At 41.3% G+C, this 21,508-nt stretch overlaps 2 protein-coding genes across 2 annotated transcripts; both read right to left on the bottom strand.

Annotated features, from left to right (window-relative positions):
* Positions 1–16,857: 16,857 nt before the first annotated feature.
* On the bottom strand, positions 16,858–18,350 carry LOC130636910 (uncharacterized). The gene is made up of 6 exons (XM_057446761.1): positions 17,965–18,350; positions 17,821–17,909; positions 17,346–17,712; positions 17,168–17,266; positions 17,064–17,083; positions 16,858–16,931 (listed from the first exon to the last, which is right to left on the bottom strand). Exons 1-6 carry the CDS (start codon positions 18,348–18,350, stop codon positions 16,858–16,860), a joined length of 1,035 nt encoding a protein of 344 aa, XP_057302744.1.
* Positions 18,351–18,386: 36 nt separating this feature from the next.
* Positions 18,387–21,180, bottom strand: LOC130636909 (uncharacterized). Its single transcript, XM_057446760.1, has 6 exons — positions 20,835–21,180; positions 20,185–20,754; positions 19,404–20,119; positions 18,979–19,269; positions 18,742–18,886; positions 18,387–18,463 (listed from the first exon to the last, which is right to left on the bottom strand). Exons 1-6 carry the CDS (start codon positions 21,178–21,180, stop codon positions 18,387–18,389), a joined length of 2,145 nt encoding a protein of 714 aa, XP_057302743.1.
* Positions 21,181–21,508: the final 328 nt, after the last annotated feature.

Genomic DNA, 21,508 nt, shown 5'->3' with positions numbered 1-21,508 from the left:
CTGTTAAAAGTTAAAACTCCAAACGGTCTGTGGAGCCTTTTAGTTGAAGGTACGTTGGGTTATCAAAACTCCAGGTCAGCATGTCCCCCCAGGCGTTTAATTCTTTGGTGGGAAGCAGGGCCAGAATTTTGAACTTTTTGCCATCAAGGAGGCAATTATCCTCATCCAACTGTGGACAAACAAGTCTCAGCCTATGGTGAATGTCGGTCATATGCCTGCTAGGTAGTTGAGAAAATTTCCAAGCCTTTCCAGTTGTTTCTGCACAAACCCTTTTTCACTACCACCTGCGGCACCTGCTGCGACACCTCCCCCTCCTGTAACAGAGAGCACAATGGTGCTTATCAATAGACCAATAGCGGAGACAATACTCGCTATGGTTATCCCTTGTTCCCTGAAGAGTATACGAAGCTTTTCAAGCAGAGTTGTGTTATCTCCAGCAATTTTCAAGAGCGTGTCCTTAATGTGCCTCAGTTGGGGGTATATGTCAGTGGATAGTATACCATGTGCTTCCCCTATGGCCCTCTTTTTATCATTCAGATCCTTAATCTATTTCTTCGCCTTTTCTATCTCCTTCTCAAGAAGAGCCTTCTGTCCTTCGTCTGCCCCGATCTTCTGCTTCTCAAGTTCTTTCACCCTACCCTCTGCCTTGTTAATCTCACTGTCTTATAAGATCATAGTTACCCCTTAACGTCTTAAGCTCGAGGTCAAGTCCCCTTCTTTCACGTGGGGTGATGCCACCTTCATAAGGCCCGACAAACGAAGTGTCTTGTATAAGGCTCTCCGTTGCATCTACAAATTCATCCATCTCCTCCAACGATTTCACCTCAATATGTTCGGCCTCCTCCTCTATTTTATTATACCTTTTCAGGAGGTTCTGGGCCCTACATTTACCACCTTTATTGGGTAAAACATAGTCTACAAACCCTAGGGTTTGCAGGCGATTACTACCCAGGAGCGTTTGTATCTGACCAACGGTTTTCAGCCTATCATCTTGATTTGTAACCACTGTTTCCTTGAATGTTCTCATACCTTTCACTATTTCCTTTATAATAAGTTGATTACCCTTGTCTTCCCTGAACATATCATAATACCACGCATTAGGCTGTAACCCCAATTTTTTCGTAAGATGATCGTAAAGGCCATCGATCTTTGATTTTAGTAACTTTTGCCTCTGTCCCGTCAGCGTATCCCCCTGTTGTTGTGTCCTTGAAGGCCCCGATGTTCCGGGGAGTTTTGGCGTTCCGGGGAGTTTTGGCGTTCCGGGGAGTTTTGACGTAGTATCATCTGGTTTATCCGGATGACCTCCATCCTCCTCATCATCATCAATATCAATGTCAGGTACAATTACTGGATTGGTTGGCATTCTTTTATTTAAAGATTTCCCTTATGTAATAAATATGAGTGCATTTGGAACGACGCTAGACCCCTACGCAGAGATGAAGCAACTCTTTGGGATAAAAGTCCAAAAAAAGGGTTCAGATAAGTCACATACCTTCAACCATCAACCAGAACTAGGACCTGCGTGTGGATATGCTTAATATGTCCGGGAATGATGTCATCTTTCCAGGTAGTCTCAAGTTTCTATTTGACCTGACGCTGACGGGGACCAACACGACACGTACGATCGTGTCAAACATTGGTAAAAGCCTAGTAAAGAACCTTCGTATCACTTTGAATGGCAACGAAATTCAAAACATATCGGATTAAAATATCCTAGCCGTATGTAGAGACCTGTGGCTGCCAAAATTTGATAGGGACAACAACCTTGTTCTAGAGGGGACAAATCCTAACGACGGGACCATCAGGGCCCTGCAGGTCAAGGCAACTGGTCATGTGGGAACGGATGAGGAGAAGGCAATCGTGGCAGCAAATGGCAACACTTTCTGCATACCACTAGGCAAGATGTTTGAACTGACGAGGGACCTACCCTTTTATACAGCGGGCCTGTACGACAGGCTACAATTCGTAATACATTTTGCAGGACATACTGACGTCATCAAGGATGGAGGTACGGGGTCCGGGGCAGCGGCGAAGGCAGCCGATGCCACCTATGGGATAAACAACATTAGGCTTGAATTTGACAAGCTCAGTCATGAAGCTCTTGCGAGCACTATGATGTCGAGGTATGAAAGATTGTCCCTCCCATACGAAAGGATACTCCGTAGCAAGGTGCTTACCATAAAAAAGTATACACAAGTTATAACATCCAAATTGACACCCCTTCAAAATCGTTTAAGGGCGTCTTGCTACTCTTCATAGACCCTGGAAAAGTGAATGCCTACGCCGGCGCTAACGAAACGTTTTATAACCCCGGGATTGAGAAGGTTAGCGTGACGGTGGAAGGAGAGCCAAATGATTTGTACTTTCACGCAATGTTACCCAAGGACCACCTTGTTAACCTCTTTGGTAGCCATGGCTCGAACGTGACCATCGGGCAATTTTTTAACGAAGGGTATGCCCTCTTCATCGTCTTTCGGGCGTCTCCCGATCACCACCTAGATGGTAGCGGAAGGTCCCTACAACGATTAAGTGATGGGATTACCCTGCATATCACAAAGAAGGCGGACGGAATCGGAGATTTCATGACCTTTAACAACCACAATTTGTATTTGTCCCCAGAGGCAAATACAAATCAATTTTGAAGAAAACAAGAGATGCTAGAATTGTAAAAAAGTGTTGGCCTTGGATGCATTTAGGGTGTTGAAAAATGGAAAACCGACAATAGGTTGCATGTGCTGCCTGGATAAGGCGAAACAGCAGCGTACCAAAAACAAGTGCCCCCATCAAAGGGTGAGATCCACCTGTAAAGAGTGCGGGGGTAATAGTATTTGCAAGAATGGTAGGCGAAGAACAGAGTGCAAAGAGTGCAGGGGAAGTCAAATATGCCCTCATCAAAGGATAAGGTATCGATGCAAAGAGTGCAACGGCACTTAGATTTGTCCCCATCAATAGCAGAGAGCCTATTGTAAAGACTGCAGGGGCAGTCAGATTTGTCCCCATCAAAAGGTGAGATCCCAATGTAAGGAGTTTAAGGGAAGTCAAATATGTAAACATGAAAGGATAAGATCCAAGTGTAAAGACTGCAGGGGTGGAAGCATTTGCCCTCATCAAAGGGTGAGATCCACCTGCAAAGAGTGTAAGGGAAGTCAAATATGCCAGCATGAAAGGAGGAGATCCATCTGCAAAGAGTGCAGGGGAAGTCAAATATGCCCTCATCAAAGGATAAGGTATCGATGCAAAGATTGCAAGAAGAGTAAACAATAAATGGCAGCGATCACTGTTGCAGGCGCATGATAGGTATAGACCACAATTTGTATTTGTCCTCAGAGGCAAATACAAATCAATATGGAAGAGACTAGGAAATTCTCGAGATGTAAACACCTTTAACCTTCGGACAATTTTAGGATCAAGGGAAATGATCAACTAACAAAAATGTGCATAGAATGCCTCGATAAAAAAAGGGTGTCAATGGAGCGTAATAGGTGCCGCATGAAAAAAGGAGATCAATATGTAAGGAATGTAAAGGCAGTCAGATTTTTCCCCATGAAAACAGAGGGCTTGCTGCAAGTACTGCAAGGGGAGTCAAATATGCCCCCATCAAAGGGTGAGATCTCGCTGCAGGGACTGTGGGGGAGTTGAAATCTGTGGACATGAAAGGTTTGACTAGTACCGTAAGAAACCAAACCCGCTAAACTCTAAAGGAAAACAAGGAGCTCCGCTCCCGGGAGTATATCGGTTGCGATATCGCTACCCTGCGAGACCATATTGAAGCCAACTTTGTTGGGGGTATGACCTGCGACAACCATGGGGAGTGGCACATTGATCACAAGATACCGATTAAGTATCGGGAAAATGGGGTTGTTCCATCGCTTGCCGAGGTGGCGAAAAGGCTTTATTACACCAATACCCAACCTATGTGGGCAAGCGAAAACATGTCTCAGAATAAAGAGACGGCGATAATAGCTATTATTGTTGCAGGTGCAGCGATCAACGCCCTAGCCTTCTCCGGAACTAATTATCTATTTTCTAGGCTATCGGGGCAAGAGCCGGCCGTACGTAAACGGCACGACAAGGCCGTTGAAAAGCTCAATACGGTCCAGGCCCAATGGATACGGGATAGACAGAAAAAACTCGACTGGTTTGCGAAAGAACGAGAGAAACAACTTAAGGCGGGCAAGAGTTTGAGGGAGCTGGACAATGATATGTATCAATTTTATAATGCCTCGGAGAAGGAGGCAGCGCAATTGAAGGACTTTTACACCCTAGGGTCAAGCACCTGTATACCATCGTCAAAAGTCTTAACAATACCAAAACCACCATGATAAACATGAAACCTAACAAGGCGATCAAGCTCGAAGATGTCCCGCTTGCAAAAGGTCAGCAATATCCCGAAGAGAACCCCCTGCCCGAGAATGGGCTGTACTTGTATCTCCTACAACCCGGAGAGGAGCATGGTGACTCTAAAAGACGCGCAACTGACGCTTTTGGAGCAAACATACTTATAGGTTGGATCGTATTGTGACGGGTAGTCGTATTTTATACTACCTAAAAGACGGTTCTGATCGCAGCTTCGTGTCAGAAGAACTCATGCAGGTACCAGGGGATGTTCAGGTACCGGCAAAGGTTATCAAAGAATGGCAATATACTTTCACGAGTTCCCCTAGTTCATCCAAATCTATTTCGTCATCATCTTCACCCAAAGCTATTTTGTTATCCAAAGCATCATCTTCATTCGGATCCCTTACAATCCAAAGGATGTTGGGTGTAGAACGGGTACCCATAGACGATGCCTTTGATGACATTAGGCTCATTCTCCAAATCAATATTGACTAGACGTCTATCCGGTATTGGAAAGTTGAGTATTTTGCTTATTGTTTTTATATCGGCCAAACCCGATAGCTTCAAGTCCCTATCCTTGACGATCTGGTAGCAGAGTGCTCCATAGTTGTTCTCTTTAACCGCAACGATATGGAGTCCAAGACGTTCAATATCATCCTTGAGATCATCATCTATCTCGTTTCTCGCAAATGTTGCCCATACTTTTTCGCCTGTGTAAAAGATCATTGTCCGTAGGGTATTCAAAACCTTCGTAGTATACCCCACCTCGATACCTGAAATTTTCCAAGCAGGCAGGGTAATATCCGGTCACCAATCCCACCTTGATACAGCAATGTAGTACGGGTACCTGGATATTGTAGTTGATTGTAAAGTGATTCCTTTGTAGATATGCTTCCATCTTTTTGATATTTCACTACCTTGTAACATACAACTGAAAGGGGCAAAAAGGCTTTTTTTCGCTACCCGTAGGAGTAGTGAAAAAATTACCGTCTGCCTAATCCTCCAGTGCCGGAACACCCAAGTCGTACAGGTTATCCTGGGTAAAATCTGTAAGCCTGAAAAGGTTTCCGAAACGTTCCGTCCCTCCTCTTTGAACCGATTTAAGGCTTGTATGCCGTTGGGGTTGTCGATGACGACAATCTCCTCCGCGCCTGTGTAATTTTCACTGAACCACAATCCCTTCCTGCTAATATTGCGCCTCTGAACACGCGTGCAGTAATGGGGAAGATGATGGAATTCGTCGTCATGCTGTGCGCTGTGATTAAGGTGGATGATGATGACGTTATCAATGCCCGGGTCCCGGGCATTGGGTACATGTCTTTCCCTAAGCCTTGCTTTTTCCCGCACCTGTGCCTCGAGCTCATCCCCCAGTACCATGAGTTGGTTGTCCCAGGAGTCAAGATCGTTCTCGAGAATGGCAATGTTAACATCTCTGTCTTCGAGGACTTGGCGCTATTCCCTGAGTTCATCCTGTAATTTTTCCACCCCCTTGCCAATTAACCATTTTGTCAAGGTTACGGCCCTAGGCTTTTTTGACTTTACAACAATTTCGATAGCCCCATTTAACGTAACGAAGACGTCATGCCGATTTGACCCTCTAAAACGTATGGGGGTGCCACCCCCACCCTTTTGTCCTACAATTTCTTGCCTTGTTGTGGTTTCTTCGGCTAAATGTTGAAAATTGCGTATTATATCGGCAATCCCTAGAAACCTACTAAGATCGGCGCGTCTAAAAAAAGGTCGATTTTGTTCACTAAACAAAGTCTCGATGGCTCCCGAGGGTATTGCGTTGAATAGGGCGAGTTGCGACGATATCTTTCTCTTATTGTTATGTCGCACATGCTCTATTCGGCATAATACACCAAGAACTTTATTGTATTGACTCTAACATATTTTATTTAGTTAAGATTTACGTTATGTTAAGCAAGCACGTCTCCTTTCTTCTCTCTGCCAAATCACGCAGAATAACATTTATAAGCAACATAAGCCGGGGGATTTAACCGTGGTCATTTTAATACCCTCACGGGTATTAAAATTGTGTTTGGTTTGGTGTGCATTTCCTGTTATCCTCCACATTAACTCATTTTTGCCCCTAGAGACAAGCACGAGCTGTGCTCACCCCAAAATTTTCCAATTCCTGGGATGTTCCAATCTTACAAAGAGGCATGCATGCTTAGATTTTTTCAGCTCGGCCTTAATATGATTCAAGTCAGGTATCAGGTTCGTCTCTTCATCGATCGTCCTTATGTCACTTTCTTTATGAGGTACCATAAAAACTACTTTTTCTTCTACCTCCGAAGGTTCTTGGTCAAGGCGGTACACGATTGGGTTAAGAGCCATAAACTATGCTTTCTGTGCCTACCACTGATATCTAATTCAAGCAAGGGCTGCCTTTTTTTACCGAGATCCTCGTTAGCGATGACGTCATCAATAACAAACAACGTGTTCTCGACGCTTTGTGTTTTTCCACAAGATGTCGGACCTGTAAGGATCGACGTATGTGGATCTCTTACGACATACATTTACTAATAGTTGCTCCACTTTTGATCATGTATCCCCGGGTACAGGGCTGCACAGCCTGAGCATATTGAAACACCTCTATGCCTGTTTTCCAGGGACCCCCGGCAGGCAGGGCAGGGCTTGGTATTCCGGGTCTGATATTCGAGGGGTGGTGGAGTATATATTAATTTACCCTGCAGTCACCGCAATGCGTTGCGATATCTCTCAATGAGACTTGTCTTCTCGGGGCTCTCTCCGATAAGATCGATGTATCGGGGTATAATGCCGTATATGAGTAGATCATACAGGGTGAGGTAGTTTTCATCCTGTTGAACACCCTTAATGTCCCTATCAATAGCAAGAGGATCCATTTCAACATCCTCATTATGTCTATTTGCTACAGCCCGCCTCTCCCTGCATTTAGCTAGGCAGGCCATGCAACTTTTCCATTAAGTATTGCGCCCCCGGGCACTTGACTCCTTCCATAACTCGTGTTTGTCCGCTCTATTTTTGTTTGGGCACGATGCTTGCGGGTAGCCATCCTTTGGATATGGCCATTTCACGACTTGCTCTCCCTGCGGCGAAGTACGAAACCATTTTGAGGACGTCTTCAGTGTCCATTTTTGCAGAGGGCCTTGTTATAATCAAAAAATTTTTGCCCGCCATGGCATAGGCAAAGGTGAAACCAAGGTCTACAATTGTCTCATAGACCATATCTGAAATTTCCTTTTCTTTTGGGGTAACGTTGCTTGCACTCATTTGTCTACTGCATTTTAAAAAAGTCGATATTTGGTTGGGTTTTGTCCTGTTTTCCCTGTTGGGGCTCTGGTGCGGTGTTGTGGGGTTTGTTTTTACCCTTGCTAAGCATATACCAGGCCCCGACGCCTATGGGAAGCACGGCTATCGCTCCTACACTCCTGTAGACACCGTCCATGGAGTTGCTGGAACCTGCGATAGGTTCCTTATCATCCTGTGAAGGTTCTTTACCCACGTTCTTGTTTAAGTCAGCTTTGTTCTTCCTATTCCATTCAGCAAGTCTCTTGCCAGCTGCTACACGACCCTCGTTTTTCAGCGGTTTTATTATAACCCTCTCATCTTATTGTTTCTGAACCTCTTCACTCATTTATCTTATAGTGCCGTCTCCGTCGTATCCGCCTTCTTCACCTCCGCCCCATCCTTCTTTTTGTGACTGATATGTCGGGCCGTATGCCCAACAATAAGAATAGGTGCCAGAAACTTTCCGAAGGTATAATATACCAGTTTTCCCAAGTCCGCGAAGGAGTCTTTAATAATAGGGTCAATATTGATATTATTTTTCAGGACCTCAACGCAATCCAAATTTACAAAATTGTTAACCAAGTTGGCATATAGGGAGACATCATGGGTAGCCAGCACCCTTGACGTCTTCTCCCCTTTCTCTTGACGCTCACGTTGTACGTACTCGGCATGTACCTTTTCTACCACCTCATCAGGGGCCTTGTCAATGAACCCTTCTGTACATTTCCTGGGTAGGAGATGTCCTTTGCCTTTACGCAGGGCTTCTTTCAAAGCTTGGCGTTGATCCGCGGGCTTTTCGATATTTTCAAAAGATTCCGCAGAGGCTGTGTCGAATACCTGTGCGATATCAGACATCTTCTTTATTATACGTCTATATCGAAAGAAGCAAAATGCGATCAGAGCATACGGTAGAATTACAACGATATACAAACACACTTCCATTTTTATTCCCTTAAACCACAAAGGGAGAGGTATGTACACCATCGTCATGTAAAATTCTTTTGTCGTGGAAGGTCGAGAGCTCGATCTTGTTTTGTTCGTACGTGATCATACCCTGCTCATGTACCCGAAAACCCACGTTTTTGGCCATATCTAAACCACCCATGCTGAGCGCGTGACAGGAGAGTGCCTTGGCCGTCTTCTCCCCCTTGTCCTAGATCTCACGTTGGACGAACACAGCGTATATTTTTTCAACTGCTTCATCTGGTGCCTTGTCAACGAAACCTTCAGTATACTTTTTCCGTAAGAGATGCTGTTTATTTTTGTGTATTGCATCTTTCAAAACCTGACGTTTGTCGATAGGTTTTTGGCGGTGTTCAAAGGCTTCTACTGGTGTATCAACTTCATCGAAAATAGCGGCTAGATTAGACGTCTTTATTAATAGCTTTCTATACATATAAAAGCAGAACACGATCAAGACGTACGAAAGAATTATTGCTAGAAATAGGCATATCTCGCATAGCATGTTTTTTTTTTCAAAACAAAACCCTCTTAAGGGAACCCTCTGGGTGTTTGTTGTTTTGTTGTTGTTGCTTGAACCCAGAGGGTTTTTGATTCTGCGAGTATACCCCTCAGAGCCTTTGGTTTTCCATATCCGAGGTGTTTTTCAGTGCTGTCCTGCTTTGCAGGCTTAGCGTACTTGCTCTTTATACTCTATACAAAATGTCGTGCTTGTACTACGCATTAACGAAAACCACCCTTTTTAAGTGAGCACTTTCAGAGGCCGTTCCTAGTACTGATATTTAACCGGCATTTTGGCACAATTCTTCCCGACTGGCACAGTGTGTGGTAGAAACCGGGGCGAGACGGCCGCCTCAAGGTAAAGCATGGTCTCGCCCATCCGTAACCTTCAGCCAGGTCTAAGCCTGCTACCACAATGTTACTATATATCGAGCTTTGTATATAGCTATTCAGTATCACCTTGAGTATTACCTGTGTGAAAGTTCACGCAGCACCGGTTAGGTCGTTTACGCATCATACAGAAAACCTCTTGATTATTCAGAAATGTTTATCATTTCTGAATGGATGAGGCAAATGAGTTTGTTCTTGTTTTTACCGACTCATACTGAAGAGGATATCTACAGCCTTTCTTTTGATTCTCCGCGATCCACATTGGTTGCATGTTGGTGTAATGGAGTCTTGCGAGTTGAACTTCTTCGCTTGGATATTCACAATTATCTCGATACTTGAGTGGTACCTTGTGATCTAGTTTCCACTGTCCCCGGTTGCTCCAGCTAATCCCATCTCTGAATTGATCTTGGATATGGCCAATGAAATTGCAGATATTGCATCTAAGGTACTCCTGGGAGGCTATTTCGGTATCATGTTTTAGAGCAGCGCGAATCCTGGCCAGAATGCGGTGATACTGATACCCAGGAAAATCACAATCTTTGCATTGGGATCTCTCTTTTTTATGCGGGCATTTGGTACGTTCCCGTGACGTGTTCTTACTATTGAGGCATTTGATACAACTTTTTGTCCATTGTCCGTCCGCCTTAATCCTAAAATTGTCTAAAGATAAAGGGTGTTTACATTTCGAACATTGCTTAAACTCCATTTTGTTGTTGTTTTTGTGAAGTAGTGCTTCACAAAACTTCGGACAAACCCCCACCATTCTTACATAAGTGGAGAGGTGTGCACGTTATCCTCATGTACACCTCTCTTATCATAGAACGCCGATAGCCCCAGCTTGTTTTGCTCATACGTGATCATGCCTTGTTTGTGAACCCGGAAGCCTACATTTTTAGCGGTATCTAGCTCGCCTCTCAGTGCTCCCATATACCTTGACCAAGTTACTTCATTCTGCCTTTTCGACATTCCTTTACAGGAGAATTTCGTGCCTACTTTCCCTTCGACAAAATAACACTTGGCTGTCAATGCAATCATCCTAGACCCGATGAATTCAGGTTTGAACAACCCTCCCGTTCAACTCGAGTGCTTGTCAGTAACAAGCCAATTTTCTACGTCTTTATCGTACTGCTCGAGTAGTTCAGGACGAACGACCTTTCGCAGCTCTTCTCTGGAGATGGCAAAATACGCGCTATCGGTATCCATGTACACATATTCAAAATCTCGGCGATCTACGTACTTATTCAGAAAATCATAATAGAACTCCAGCATGCGCAACTTGCCTAATTGGTAAACATATATCCCACATTAATAGGCTCGATCGATGGATATCCCTTGCTTCCCTCTTCTCATCTCGTACGCGTCTCCAATCTCTTCCAAATCCTCCAGGTATGGACTCCTCATTGCCGCATCTACCACCTTCTCATCCCTGGTAAAGGTGGTGTTGGCATGCCTTGCTGGATCTTTGATCATTTTTCCATAGAAGCTGTTGCCTTTCAACTTTGCTGTATCGCCCGCGATGCGCTTGTCGGGGTCTTTATCTGCTTCGCGCCGCGCATCCGCAATCTCTTCCGGGAACCACGCAAATGGTTTACCCCTTGAGTACTTGAGTTGCTGGTAGCAGGCCGTGACTACTAATCCACGCACCAGATACCACTTGAGCAGGTCTGTACAAAGCAAAATCTTAGAGGCTCTCATCACTCCCAACAGCTTCCTAGTACCCGGAATACGTTTTCGCCCGGTCTTGATCAAATAATCGTGCATATGCTGAGAGATTTAGCGATCAGCGATCTCCCTGACTACAAATAACGGTGACATCTCACTGAACTTGTCGTACAACTCGGTAGGGACTTCTATATCAACTTGGGCAAACCCGAAAAAATCTCCGTCTATAATGTTCTGCACCAGATTATCTAATTCTCCAGCAAGGTCAGCCATTTTTATAAGCTTCTCTTTCCCACACGGGAAATCTTGGAGTAGGGTGCTCGGGTAGAGCATATTGGCGTCATACCCGAGTAGAGTCTTGCACTTATTTGGCTCGGTATAAATATGTGAGCGAATACCTGTCACATTCCTCTCGTGGTACCTGCAAAATACGATCGCTTGGCCACCTACCATCCCCGTTTGCAGGAGCTCATACGCGTCGTTCTTTGTACAATATTTACAATCTTTTTGAACCTGTTTACAATACTCGCATCGTGCTTTGGTGCAACGAGCCTCGCATTTATGCTTACAGGGATCACCCGGGACATAAGGCTTTATATCCGGGTTCAACAGCAATGATTTGTTGAGTAAATACCGCATTGACACACCCGGGATGCTAACAGCATCTTTCAAAATGTAAATTTCATCCTCATAATAAGTGTTGCGGGTCTTGTCTACAGCCTCGATAAATTGGACAACGTCAGCCATGGTGTATTGTGCTAACCAATCAAGCATCGTGACGCATCCTCTTCTAAAAAAACTGAACGCATGGTAATCTTCAAGTGATAGTGTATTTTTAACACTGAGTGTGCTATAAAACTGATCGACTGGACCCACATGGTTCAACTTTTCATAGCATGTTAGCCATTCGTACGGAAACATTAATTTTTTGAGATCACAATCCAATAATTTGCACCATCTTTCATAACTTAACACATCTTTTCAACTTCTTTAACAATCCGGATCTGTCTCTGCTCTAATAGCTCAACGAATTTTTGCACAAGCACCTTTGGATCTTCATTCATGATGAAGGTAGTATGTTCTTGGAGCGAATCGTGAATGGCTACGCTGACGGGGATATGCTCTGAAGTATATGTCAAATCAGACGTTCGCTGCTGGTTCAATGGTTCCAGGAGAGCCTCGAAATCAAATGTTATAAAATGGGAATATGGTCGAAACTCTTTCTTGAATACCCTCTTAACCTTTGTAGGGTTTTCACACTCCCATGCAGTGACAAGATTGTACCCCAGTTTCCGAATGTAGTCTTCTTTAAATTTGGTACGATTGAAATTATTTTTATCGGTGTTGGTTCGCTGTGGTTGACATGGGCATCCATGCCATTTGCAACCGTGGTATTTATATACTGTTTTTGTCTTAGGATCATACCCATCTACCCTATAGACTTCTTTAATACCGTCGCGTATCACACGCTCTCCTCCATGCCCACAGAACGCGTGGTGAATGTGTCCACCTGTTTGCTCTGGTATGGCTTCAATCCATTGGCAAGTGGCGTAACTGAAACCGTTATCGGGTTAAAATACCCGCTCGGAGCTACTCTGCATCCGCTCGATCTTTTCACCTCTGCAAATGATCTTGGTCTTAATACCTTCACAGTCATTTTGTTTGTGTCGTGTGAGGTTCTCCGATATGTTGAATCTTTGTGTACAAACGTCGCATTCCTAATGCTGCGTCAATACCTCCATTTTCTTGATATAGAAACAATGACCCTGCAGCATACCAATATTGATTGTATCTAAGTCTTTTTTGTACTGGCCTTGTCCATAGACGAGACGCCATGGGGCCTTGTCGGTGTTTGTTTTTGGTTCAAAGTCTCTGATATTAATTTCGATTTTTTTAGCAATGCCCTCTAAGTCCACGAGCCTTGTGGCACGTACATTATCTCTCTTTAGATTATGGTCCTCGTAGTACTCGCGGGCTAATTTGAGGGCCTCTTGCGTAATATGTTTTTCACGTTGATTTTGATTCTCGCGGTAATGAACGGCCAAGCATCTCCAAAAGCATAGGCTGTCCGTTCTTTCGTCTGTCTTGTCAAAACTATGAATACACCTCTTGATGCGCAACCAGTCTGGCAAAGTTCCACATCCAAGTAGGGGCTCTCTAGTAGATATTATCTTGACTTGTGCGTGCTTGAATACTATTTTGCCATCATATGCTCCTGGGGTCTCGATGGTTCTGTCGGGTGGTAAATAAGTCTTGACCCAAAATTCTGCATCTTCCAGATCCAGGCGCTTCATCTCGCATTCATCCATAAAAGCCTCGATTTCAGCCATGCTTGAGAGTGACCCGGAGCTTTGTTTTGTGGTAATTGGCCACATCTCCACCGCCTCTGTAAATATCACAGCTAAAGCTGTATACCACCTTCACACGCATGTCTATGTGTGGTGTGATTTTTCGCATAATGTTATCTGTCAATGGCTGGTTAAGGTTTTTGTTGAACCTCCATGTTTTGATGCGGTTTCCGTTTTCTATCATTTCCGCGTCAACATTAAAAATATTATGGATATCCTCAATTACATCAGTATTGGTGGCATGCTTAGATTCTTTCCCGAACATGTGTTTGAGGTACTCAATTCCTTAGTATTCATCTTCGATGGTGACCCGTTGAACCTCATCGTGAAGAGTTGGTGTTCCTGAAAATTTATCCCTGACCCTGTTATAATAGTAACTAACGGTATCCTTCACGCTCCTTATATTTGGTTAGCGAGAGCTTCGCGAGTTGCCGCTACTGGTGCTGATACTGTATCATATAGTTTACTGATTGCCTTTTTGAAAAAATTCATCCCTTTATTATAGGTACATTTTATTCAAACCAGAAAAAATTTTGATTTGGTCAAGGATTGAATAATTGGGGAATTTCCTTATTCTGTATACTATTGTGAAATAGCATATATAGTATATATGCCTTTGCGCATGCGTTGATGACGTCATGTATCTTACATTTAATATTATTATGTGTTGATATTTAATACTATTTTTGTTGATATCAGCATATGGTTTCGTTTTTTTACTTGTTTTTTGGATGAGGTGGTGGTGAAAGCGGGGTTTTTGGAGGTAAAGGTGTGGAAGGAGGTCGGTGTACTTAAATTCACTTCTTACTAATTCTAACCCGTCCATTCCGAAACGGATTTTGGGCCCCAGGTTTGGGAAACTTACCCAAGTTGGTCCTAGGTGGTCCCTAGTTACCCACCCGGTGAAAAATCATTGACGTCACCACCTCGTTTCCAAGTTATTTGGCCTCAAAGTTTTAAGTGTACTGTAGTGGCTTCATTAATTTAATATACCATATTGACGTTAAAGTGGTGTCATTGACGTCGCGCCATAACGTCAGAAAATTTAACATATTAGACATAAGTTTTTCGGCGACATCAAAGGAAAATGACGATATCCACTTTGCCTGTTACAAACAGACACAGTCTCTGTATTATTATAAGAGATATTGGCAAAATCTTTGAAAAATTATATTATGATCGTCTCTATAAATTTTTAACACATAATTTTCTCTTATATAAAAACCGGTTTGGATTTAGGAACAACCACAGCACCAATCATGCCCTCATTCAAATAACTGAAAAAATCAGAAATGCTATTGACAAAGGTGAATTTGCTGTTGGAGTTTTTGTTGATTTTCAGGAAGCTTTTGACACCGTGGAACACAAAATACTTCTTGATAAACATTCTTACTATGGTATCAGAGGAATTGCACATAATTGGATTAAATCTTATCTAACAGGTATAACCCAACATGTTGAAATTTTGGGCACCTCCTCCGATAAATGCTTAATCAAACACGGTGTTCCACAAGTCCCCTAATTTATATAAACGGTCTACACTCTTTAATTTTCCACTCAGATGTTTTTATTTTGCAGATGACACAAGTCTTCTTCAAGTAAACAAATCCTTGAAGAAACTCAATGCTCGTACCAACCAGGATTTAAATTTGCTGTGCAACTGGTTAAAATCTAATAAAATTTCTCTTAATGCTAATAAAACTGAGCTCATTATATTTAAATCACCCAAGAGAACCATCAGTAAACACCTCAATTTTAAAATAAGTGGACAGAAAATTCTTCCAAGTAGTTATACAAAATACTTAGGTGTCATCCTAGATGAGCATTTACAGTATGAGTAACATATGAATACACTCACTTCAAAGCTTAGTCCTGCCGTCGGTATGTTAGCAAAAATGAGGTACTTTGTCTCGCAAGAAATTCTCATAAATATCTATTATGCAATCTTCCAATCGCATCTAACTTACGGACTTCAAGTTTGGGCACAGAGTAACATCATGCTCAAACAAAAAATATATGTTCCCCAAAATAAAGCCCTAAGAATAACATATTTTAAAAATCAACGTGAATCATCCAATCCACTGTACAAAAAATCAAACATCTTAAAAGTATCTGACTCTTTAATTACTCTAAACTGCTTGCTTATACATGACCTTTTCAGTAACAAGCTTCCTATTGTATTTAAGGATTTTGCACAACCCATCTCCAGTTTTCATTCCTATAGCACCAGATCTGCCCTCACAAATCAACCTCGTCCCCAGGCCCATTTTTCTCTTTTTGACGATCTCGGACGGCGAGAAGAAATGACCCTGGGCTACACTGGTCAGTTCTGAGATCTGATTGGTTTCTCAAGTTTCCGTTAATTATGAAGATAAATTAATTTATGCGTAAAAAATTGATATGTGCACAGGGTGTTGTAAAAAACACAATGAAGGTTTCCTTGAAGACATGTTTAGCAGCTATCTAGCTAGCTTAAATACAACACAAGGTATATATAGGTATACATAACTAATCCTATTTCTCCCGAACAGACCTTCTTTTACACTCTAGCTAATATTCTTTCGGTGCAGAACACATAAACAAAAAAATGAAATCATATGCTGTTGATTTGGTTGAAAAAGATTAAAAAACTAGATTAAGAAGTTCATACCATTTAATTAACTAAATAGTTATACGCTTAATTAAATCGGTTACGGATTAAATAACAATCGATTTTACAGATTAAATAACAATTTTCTCTGACTGCATGAAATGCTACATCCTATGTTTTATGACTTTAATCTCTTAGTAAAGCAACAAACATAAATTTATTGAAAAAAGTCAATTGGTTTGACCATAGTGGCAATTTAGTTGTAAATGAGTTTCCAGGAACCGTTTCGTGAAAACCGAAACTGTAATATGATAAAAAAGAAGGATGAAAAAGAAAGATATTGAGTTAAAACTTGTTAGGAGATGCTTTTAGGCTGGTCTGATGGGATTAGCTAACATAAAAAGTGATTCTGTAATAGCCATACTTTCCGAATTTAGGCATTTAAAGCAGGGCGATAAGACAATTATAAATTTTGACCTAACAATTGTAAAACTTTTTAGACAATACGATTTTACTTAGGTGCATATGGACGTTACGTCAATAACAGACAAAAGGAGCCAGTTATTATATAGGTCAAAACGTATATATCTGATCTGTATCTGACTGACACATGGTTACGTTGATGACTCAATACTAGTATAATATATAGCTACACCATGCCACTATAATGCCGGCGTGATAAAGTCTTAACTTAGGTTTATAAAGGTTCACATCAGCAATAAGTCGCCCGCAAGACAAAAATGGAATTAGAAAGACCGCATGTATCTAAAAAAATACTAAAAACTTAACTAGCTAGCCTTGTGGTTGAGCGTGCGCTTTCAGTGCGGAAGGTCTTGGTTTCAAACCCCACCGAGTCATGTCAGATACTATAAAAGTGTGAATCTATCCTTTCTACTTAGCGTTCAGCATGAGAATAGGATTGATATCGTAGTCGGTTGTCTAGTTGAGTGATTGCTGTGCTTGCACAACTTTTGTAGCTCAAATGGCTTTAAATGTACCAGGACTTCCTTCGCATGTCCTGAATTTCCAGATAAATTCGGATACAAATAAAACTTTATTTTAAAACGTGACTATATTTTTAAAGAACGAAATCTAAACTAACATGTGCGAGAATATAAATGCATAATAAGAGCAGCTAGAGGGCTGGGGAAGACATAAACAAATATGGTAACCACATCCTCCCCCTAGCTGCCTAAATATCCTATATATAACAAATACGTGATAAACTATAAAAGTGTCAACAAATGTATAACATAATGTCTTCAATGTTTCTTATTTACATGTCCGTTATGATATCATTTTCGTCAATGAATGTAATATTTACTTCTTCTTTCTTTTCAGCTTCGTTTTTCGCGAATTCAACAGGATAAAGTTTGTTTATCGGTCCTATTGTATGTGTGTTTCCATTGAGAACATATCTAACGACAGCTCCCCGTTTCTCACCGTCACGTGATGGTACGAACTCTTCAACGACTCCCATTTTCCAATTTTGTCTCGGTTGCTTGGCTTCCTCAATTAAAATAACATCGTTGATTCGAATAGAAGTTTCACCACGTGATTTGCCAACTCTGTGATATTCGCGTAACTCTGTCAAATATTCGCATTTCCATCGATTCCAATAGTGGTTTATGATACGTTGCAAATGATCTTAACGTTGACATAAATCTTTTTCATTTTCATTGCTATCAATATGCAAGGCTTCCAAATTAATTTTTCTCCCAAATAGTAAATGGTTAGGTGTTAATGGTTGCTCACCTATGTTTTCACACAAAAATGTCAGCGGTCTGTTAATAATAACTGCTTGAATTTCAGCTAGAACAGTCAGTAGTTCATCATACGATAATCTGGTATTGTGTAAAATCTTCTTTAAGCAACGTTTAACGGATAAGTCTTTCAAACATCCCTCCCCACCAAGGAGCTTCTAAATTAAAATGCCATTTAATTCCTCGATTTGACGAAAATCGTTGCGTATCTTCGGCAATGAATTGACTACCATTGTCAGAAATAATTTCAGAGGTAATACCTCGTTCAATGAAGAATCGGCGAAAACTACGAATACAACCCGAAGACGAAGCATCAGAAACTAAATCCAAATGTAAAGCTCTGGTACTGGTACAAGTAAATAAGAACACCCAAGCTTTATACATACTTCCACCATGATAAACATTTTGAACATGTAAAGGTCCGGCATAGTCGAGACCAGTATGTTTAAACGGATGATGATTGGATAGTCGTGATTTCGGTAATGCTGGTGAAACAGGATACGAAACAGGATTTCCCTTCATAATAACGACATAAATAGCACTGTCGGATTAACTGCTTTATGTAATTTGGTGCTTTTGGAATCCAAATTTCGATCTGATGGCATTACGTGTTTCTTTCAAACCATTATGCAAAACTTTAACATGATAATGCAAAGTTACTAGCTTTGTTAAAGGATTGTAAAAATATCGGAAACTTAGTATCAAAGTCTAAAGGAGCGTTTTCTAAGCGTCCCTTACAACGAATATTTTGAAATCGTAAATCTTTTTGTAACTGTTTGTAACTCGGAAGTTGAATTATATCTTTTTGCGCATATTTAATCCACAGTTTTTCTACATGCAATTGCTCGTCCTTTGTAACAAATATATGTAAAACCAATTCTTCCTTACGACGCTTTTTTCTGAGGTTTCCAACAAATCGTAAAACCAATGCGGTAATTCGTAATGTGTAATGTGTAATTAGAATATCGTGCAATGTTCATAAATTTTAAATCAATTTCTTCTTCGGTGCTCTCCGCTGATTCGTCGTTACCAACAATTAAACAAGTCGCATCATCAACCTTGAAATTACTGAAATTAAAACTCGAAGCTGAGATGTTAATGTCGCGCAAGGTCCTGAAAACCATAAGTTATTGTTCACGAACTCAGATACCAAACAACATGTCGACAAAATATCCGCAGGATTTGCCTTTGACTCCACATGAAACCAACTGTCCAGTGAAACTAAATCACGAATGATACCAACTCGCCGTTCGACAACCACCTCATACTTCTTATTAACATTTTTAATCCAATATAGAACAATAGACGAATCAATGCAACACCATGTCACAGAAATATCATAAACCAAACTCAACTCATCACGAACATACTTCACCAGCTTCGCTAACATCACTGCACCATACACCTCCAATCGAGGTATCGTGACCGGTTCGTAGAAAAACTACTATCAGCATGTTCGAACCTCAAATAAACACACGCACCGTAACCTTTCAAAGAAGCATCAGAAAAACCATGCAATTGTGCATCAACAATATTCCCGCCATCGTAACATCGTGGTACATTCAAATGTCAAACACTTTTAAAATCATTGTACGTAACTAGCCACTCGTTCAAAACCTGTCCACTCAAGTCGATGTCCCAACCAATTTTACCTACATAGTTTTTTTGAAACAATGTTTTTAATCGCACAACAATAGGGTTAATAAGAACAAGAGGGTCATAAATGGAAGCGGTAAATTTAATCAATTGTCGTTTTGTCGGTATGTCCTTCGCTAACGATAAAATGTCGTCGAATGTGAATAAGAGCGAATCTTTCTTTTTATCCCACAAAACACCAAGAACTTTGGTAACATGTCCGGTATGAGCAGCATGGGGTTTGGTAACTAATTGTTCCAACTCTTCGGAATTCGAATAGAATTTATGCAGATTGAAATTTGCTTCAACGAGATGTTGTTTACATTTCTGGTAAAAATCATGTGCTGCATTAACAGTAACGCCACCGGAAGTTAGATCATCAACGTGAAGTGAACTCAATAACTTCTGTACAAACAAAGGATCAACATGATTAAATGATTCAGCATGCTTAATAAGAGTGGCACTAAGGAGGAATGACGACGGACTTACGCCATACAATACTCTACTCAATCTATAAATACCAATTTCTGCAGTTTCAATGTTTTGTTCTGATAAATTAGGTAAATCTTTAAACCAAATAAAGCGAACAAAATCACGATCGGTTGAATGTAAACTAATTTCTAAAAATGCCTTCTCGATATCAGTAATGAAGGCTACTTTGTGAGATCGAAAGCGCAATAAAACGTTATAAAAAGGCTCGGTTAAAGATGGTCCAGCATACAAACATCTTTTAATGAAGACAGTCCCACCGATTGTGAGCTTGCATCGAATACCATGCGTACTTTGGTGCTTGGTTTATCCTCACGAATGACGGGTCGGTGTGGTAAATAGTGAACTTGTCTTTTGACACAATCGTTGTTGGTAACTCTTTCAATGACACCTTCTTCAAGCTGTTCTTTGAGGATACTGTTATAATTACGCAATAATTTGGGATTATTTTTCAATTCATGCCTCAATGATCCAAGTCTCTTTAAAGAAACACAATATTTATAAGGGAGCACATCGTGATCATCCTTAAAAGGCAGCCGCACCTCATAACGTTTAGTCTGCGCGCTGAATTTAACATTTTCACAAAAATTTTCAGCAGCTGGTTGATTCTCGATACCAGCGTTTTCGAAGGACCAAAACTTTCCCAACTGATTATCCAACTTATCTTGGACAAACTCAGCACCAATCTTCAATACATTTGCTACCAAGACGGCACTTCTACTACCTTCACCTGACCCTATGCGCCCACTTACAAAATATCCAACCTTTGAATTTAAAGCAACTGGCCCATCCTCACCCCGAACTATACCACCATAAAAAATTTTCAATTATTATCAGCACCCAACAAGACATCCACCTTCAAATCTCTATTATTGCAGTTACTGTCAGCTAAACGTAAGTCTTTCAAGTGTTTATACTTCACACAATCGTTAAAATTCTGTCCTGTTAAAGGATGACAAATATTTCTCACATAACAATCAACGTTGATTTTTTCTCCATCTAAACCGATCACTGAAAACTGCACCCTATCTAAAGTTTCTTTGAACGAATGTTTACCAAAAATACGGATGCAAATCTCACGCTTACCAACAACCTTTAATTGCAATTTTTCACATAACTCTGGCGATATGTAACTTAATTGGGAACAGTTATCGAACAAAATTCTCGTGTTCTCAATTTTTGAAGGATCAGTAGTATTAACAACTTTACCTTTAGCGGTTTGCAACATAACGGAACTCGGGATGTCGAGCGAATTTGAAGATGTTGGTGTTGATGCGAAGATGTTGGAGGATGGAAATAGGATCAAGGCATGGCGTTTCAACAAGCATCTAAATCAACCTCTAAAGGACGCGATTATCTAAAAAATTACACCACACATGGACATGCGCATTAAGGTTGTGTACAGCTTTAGCTGTCATATTTACAAAGGTGGGGGCGATGTGTCTGATTACCACAAAACTAGGAGCTCTGGGTCATTGTCAAGTAAAGCGGAAATCGAAGCGTTCTTAGAAGAGTGCGAAATGAAGCGCCCCGATCTGAAGGATCACGAGTTCTGG

This window comes from Hydractinia symbiolongicarpus, chromosome 3 (genome assembly GCF_029227915.1).
Source record: "Hydractinia symbiolongicarpus strain clone_291-10 chromosome 3, HSymV2.1, whole genome shotgun sequence".
NCBI classification, from domain to species: domain Eukaryota; kingdom Metazoa; phylum Cnidaria; class Hydrozoa; order Anthoathecata; family Hydractiniidae; genus Hydractinia; species Hydractinia symbiolongicarpus.
Note: the sequence above shows the minus strand (reverse complement) of the source record. Positions and strands in the feature narration are given on the sequence as shown.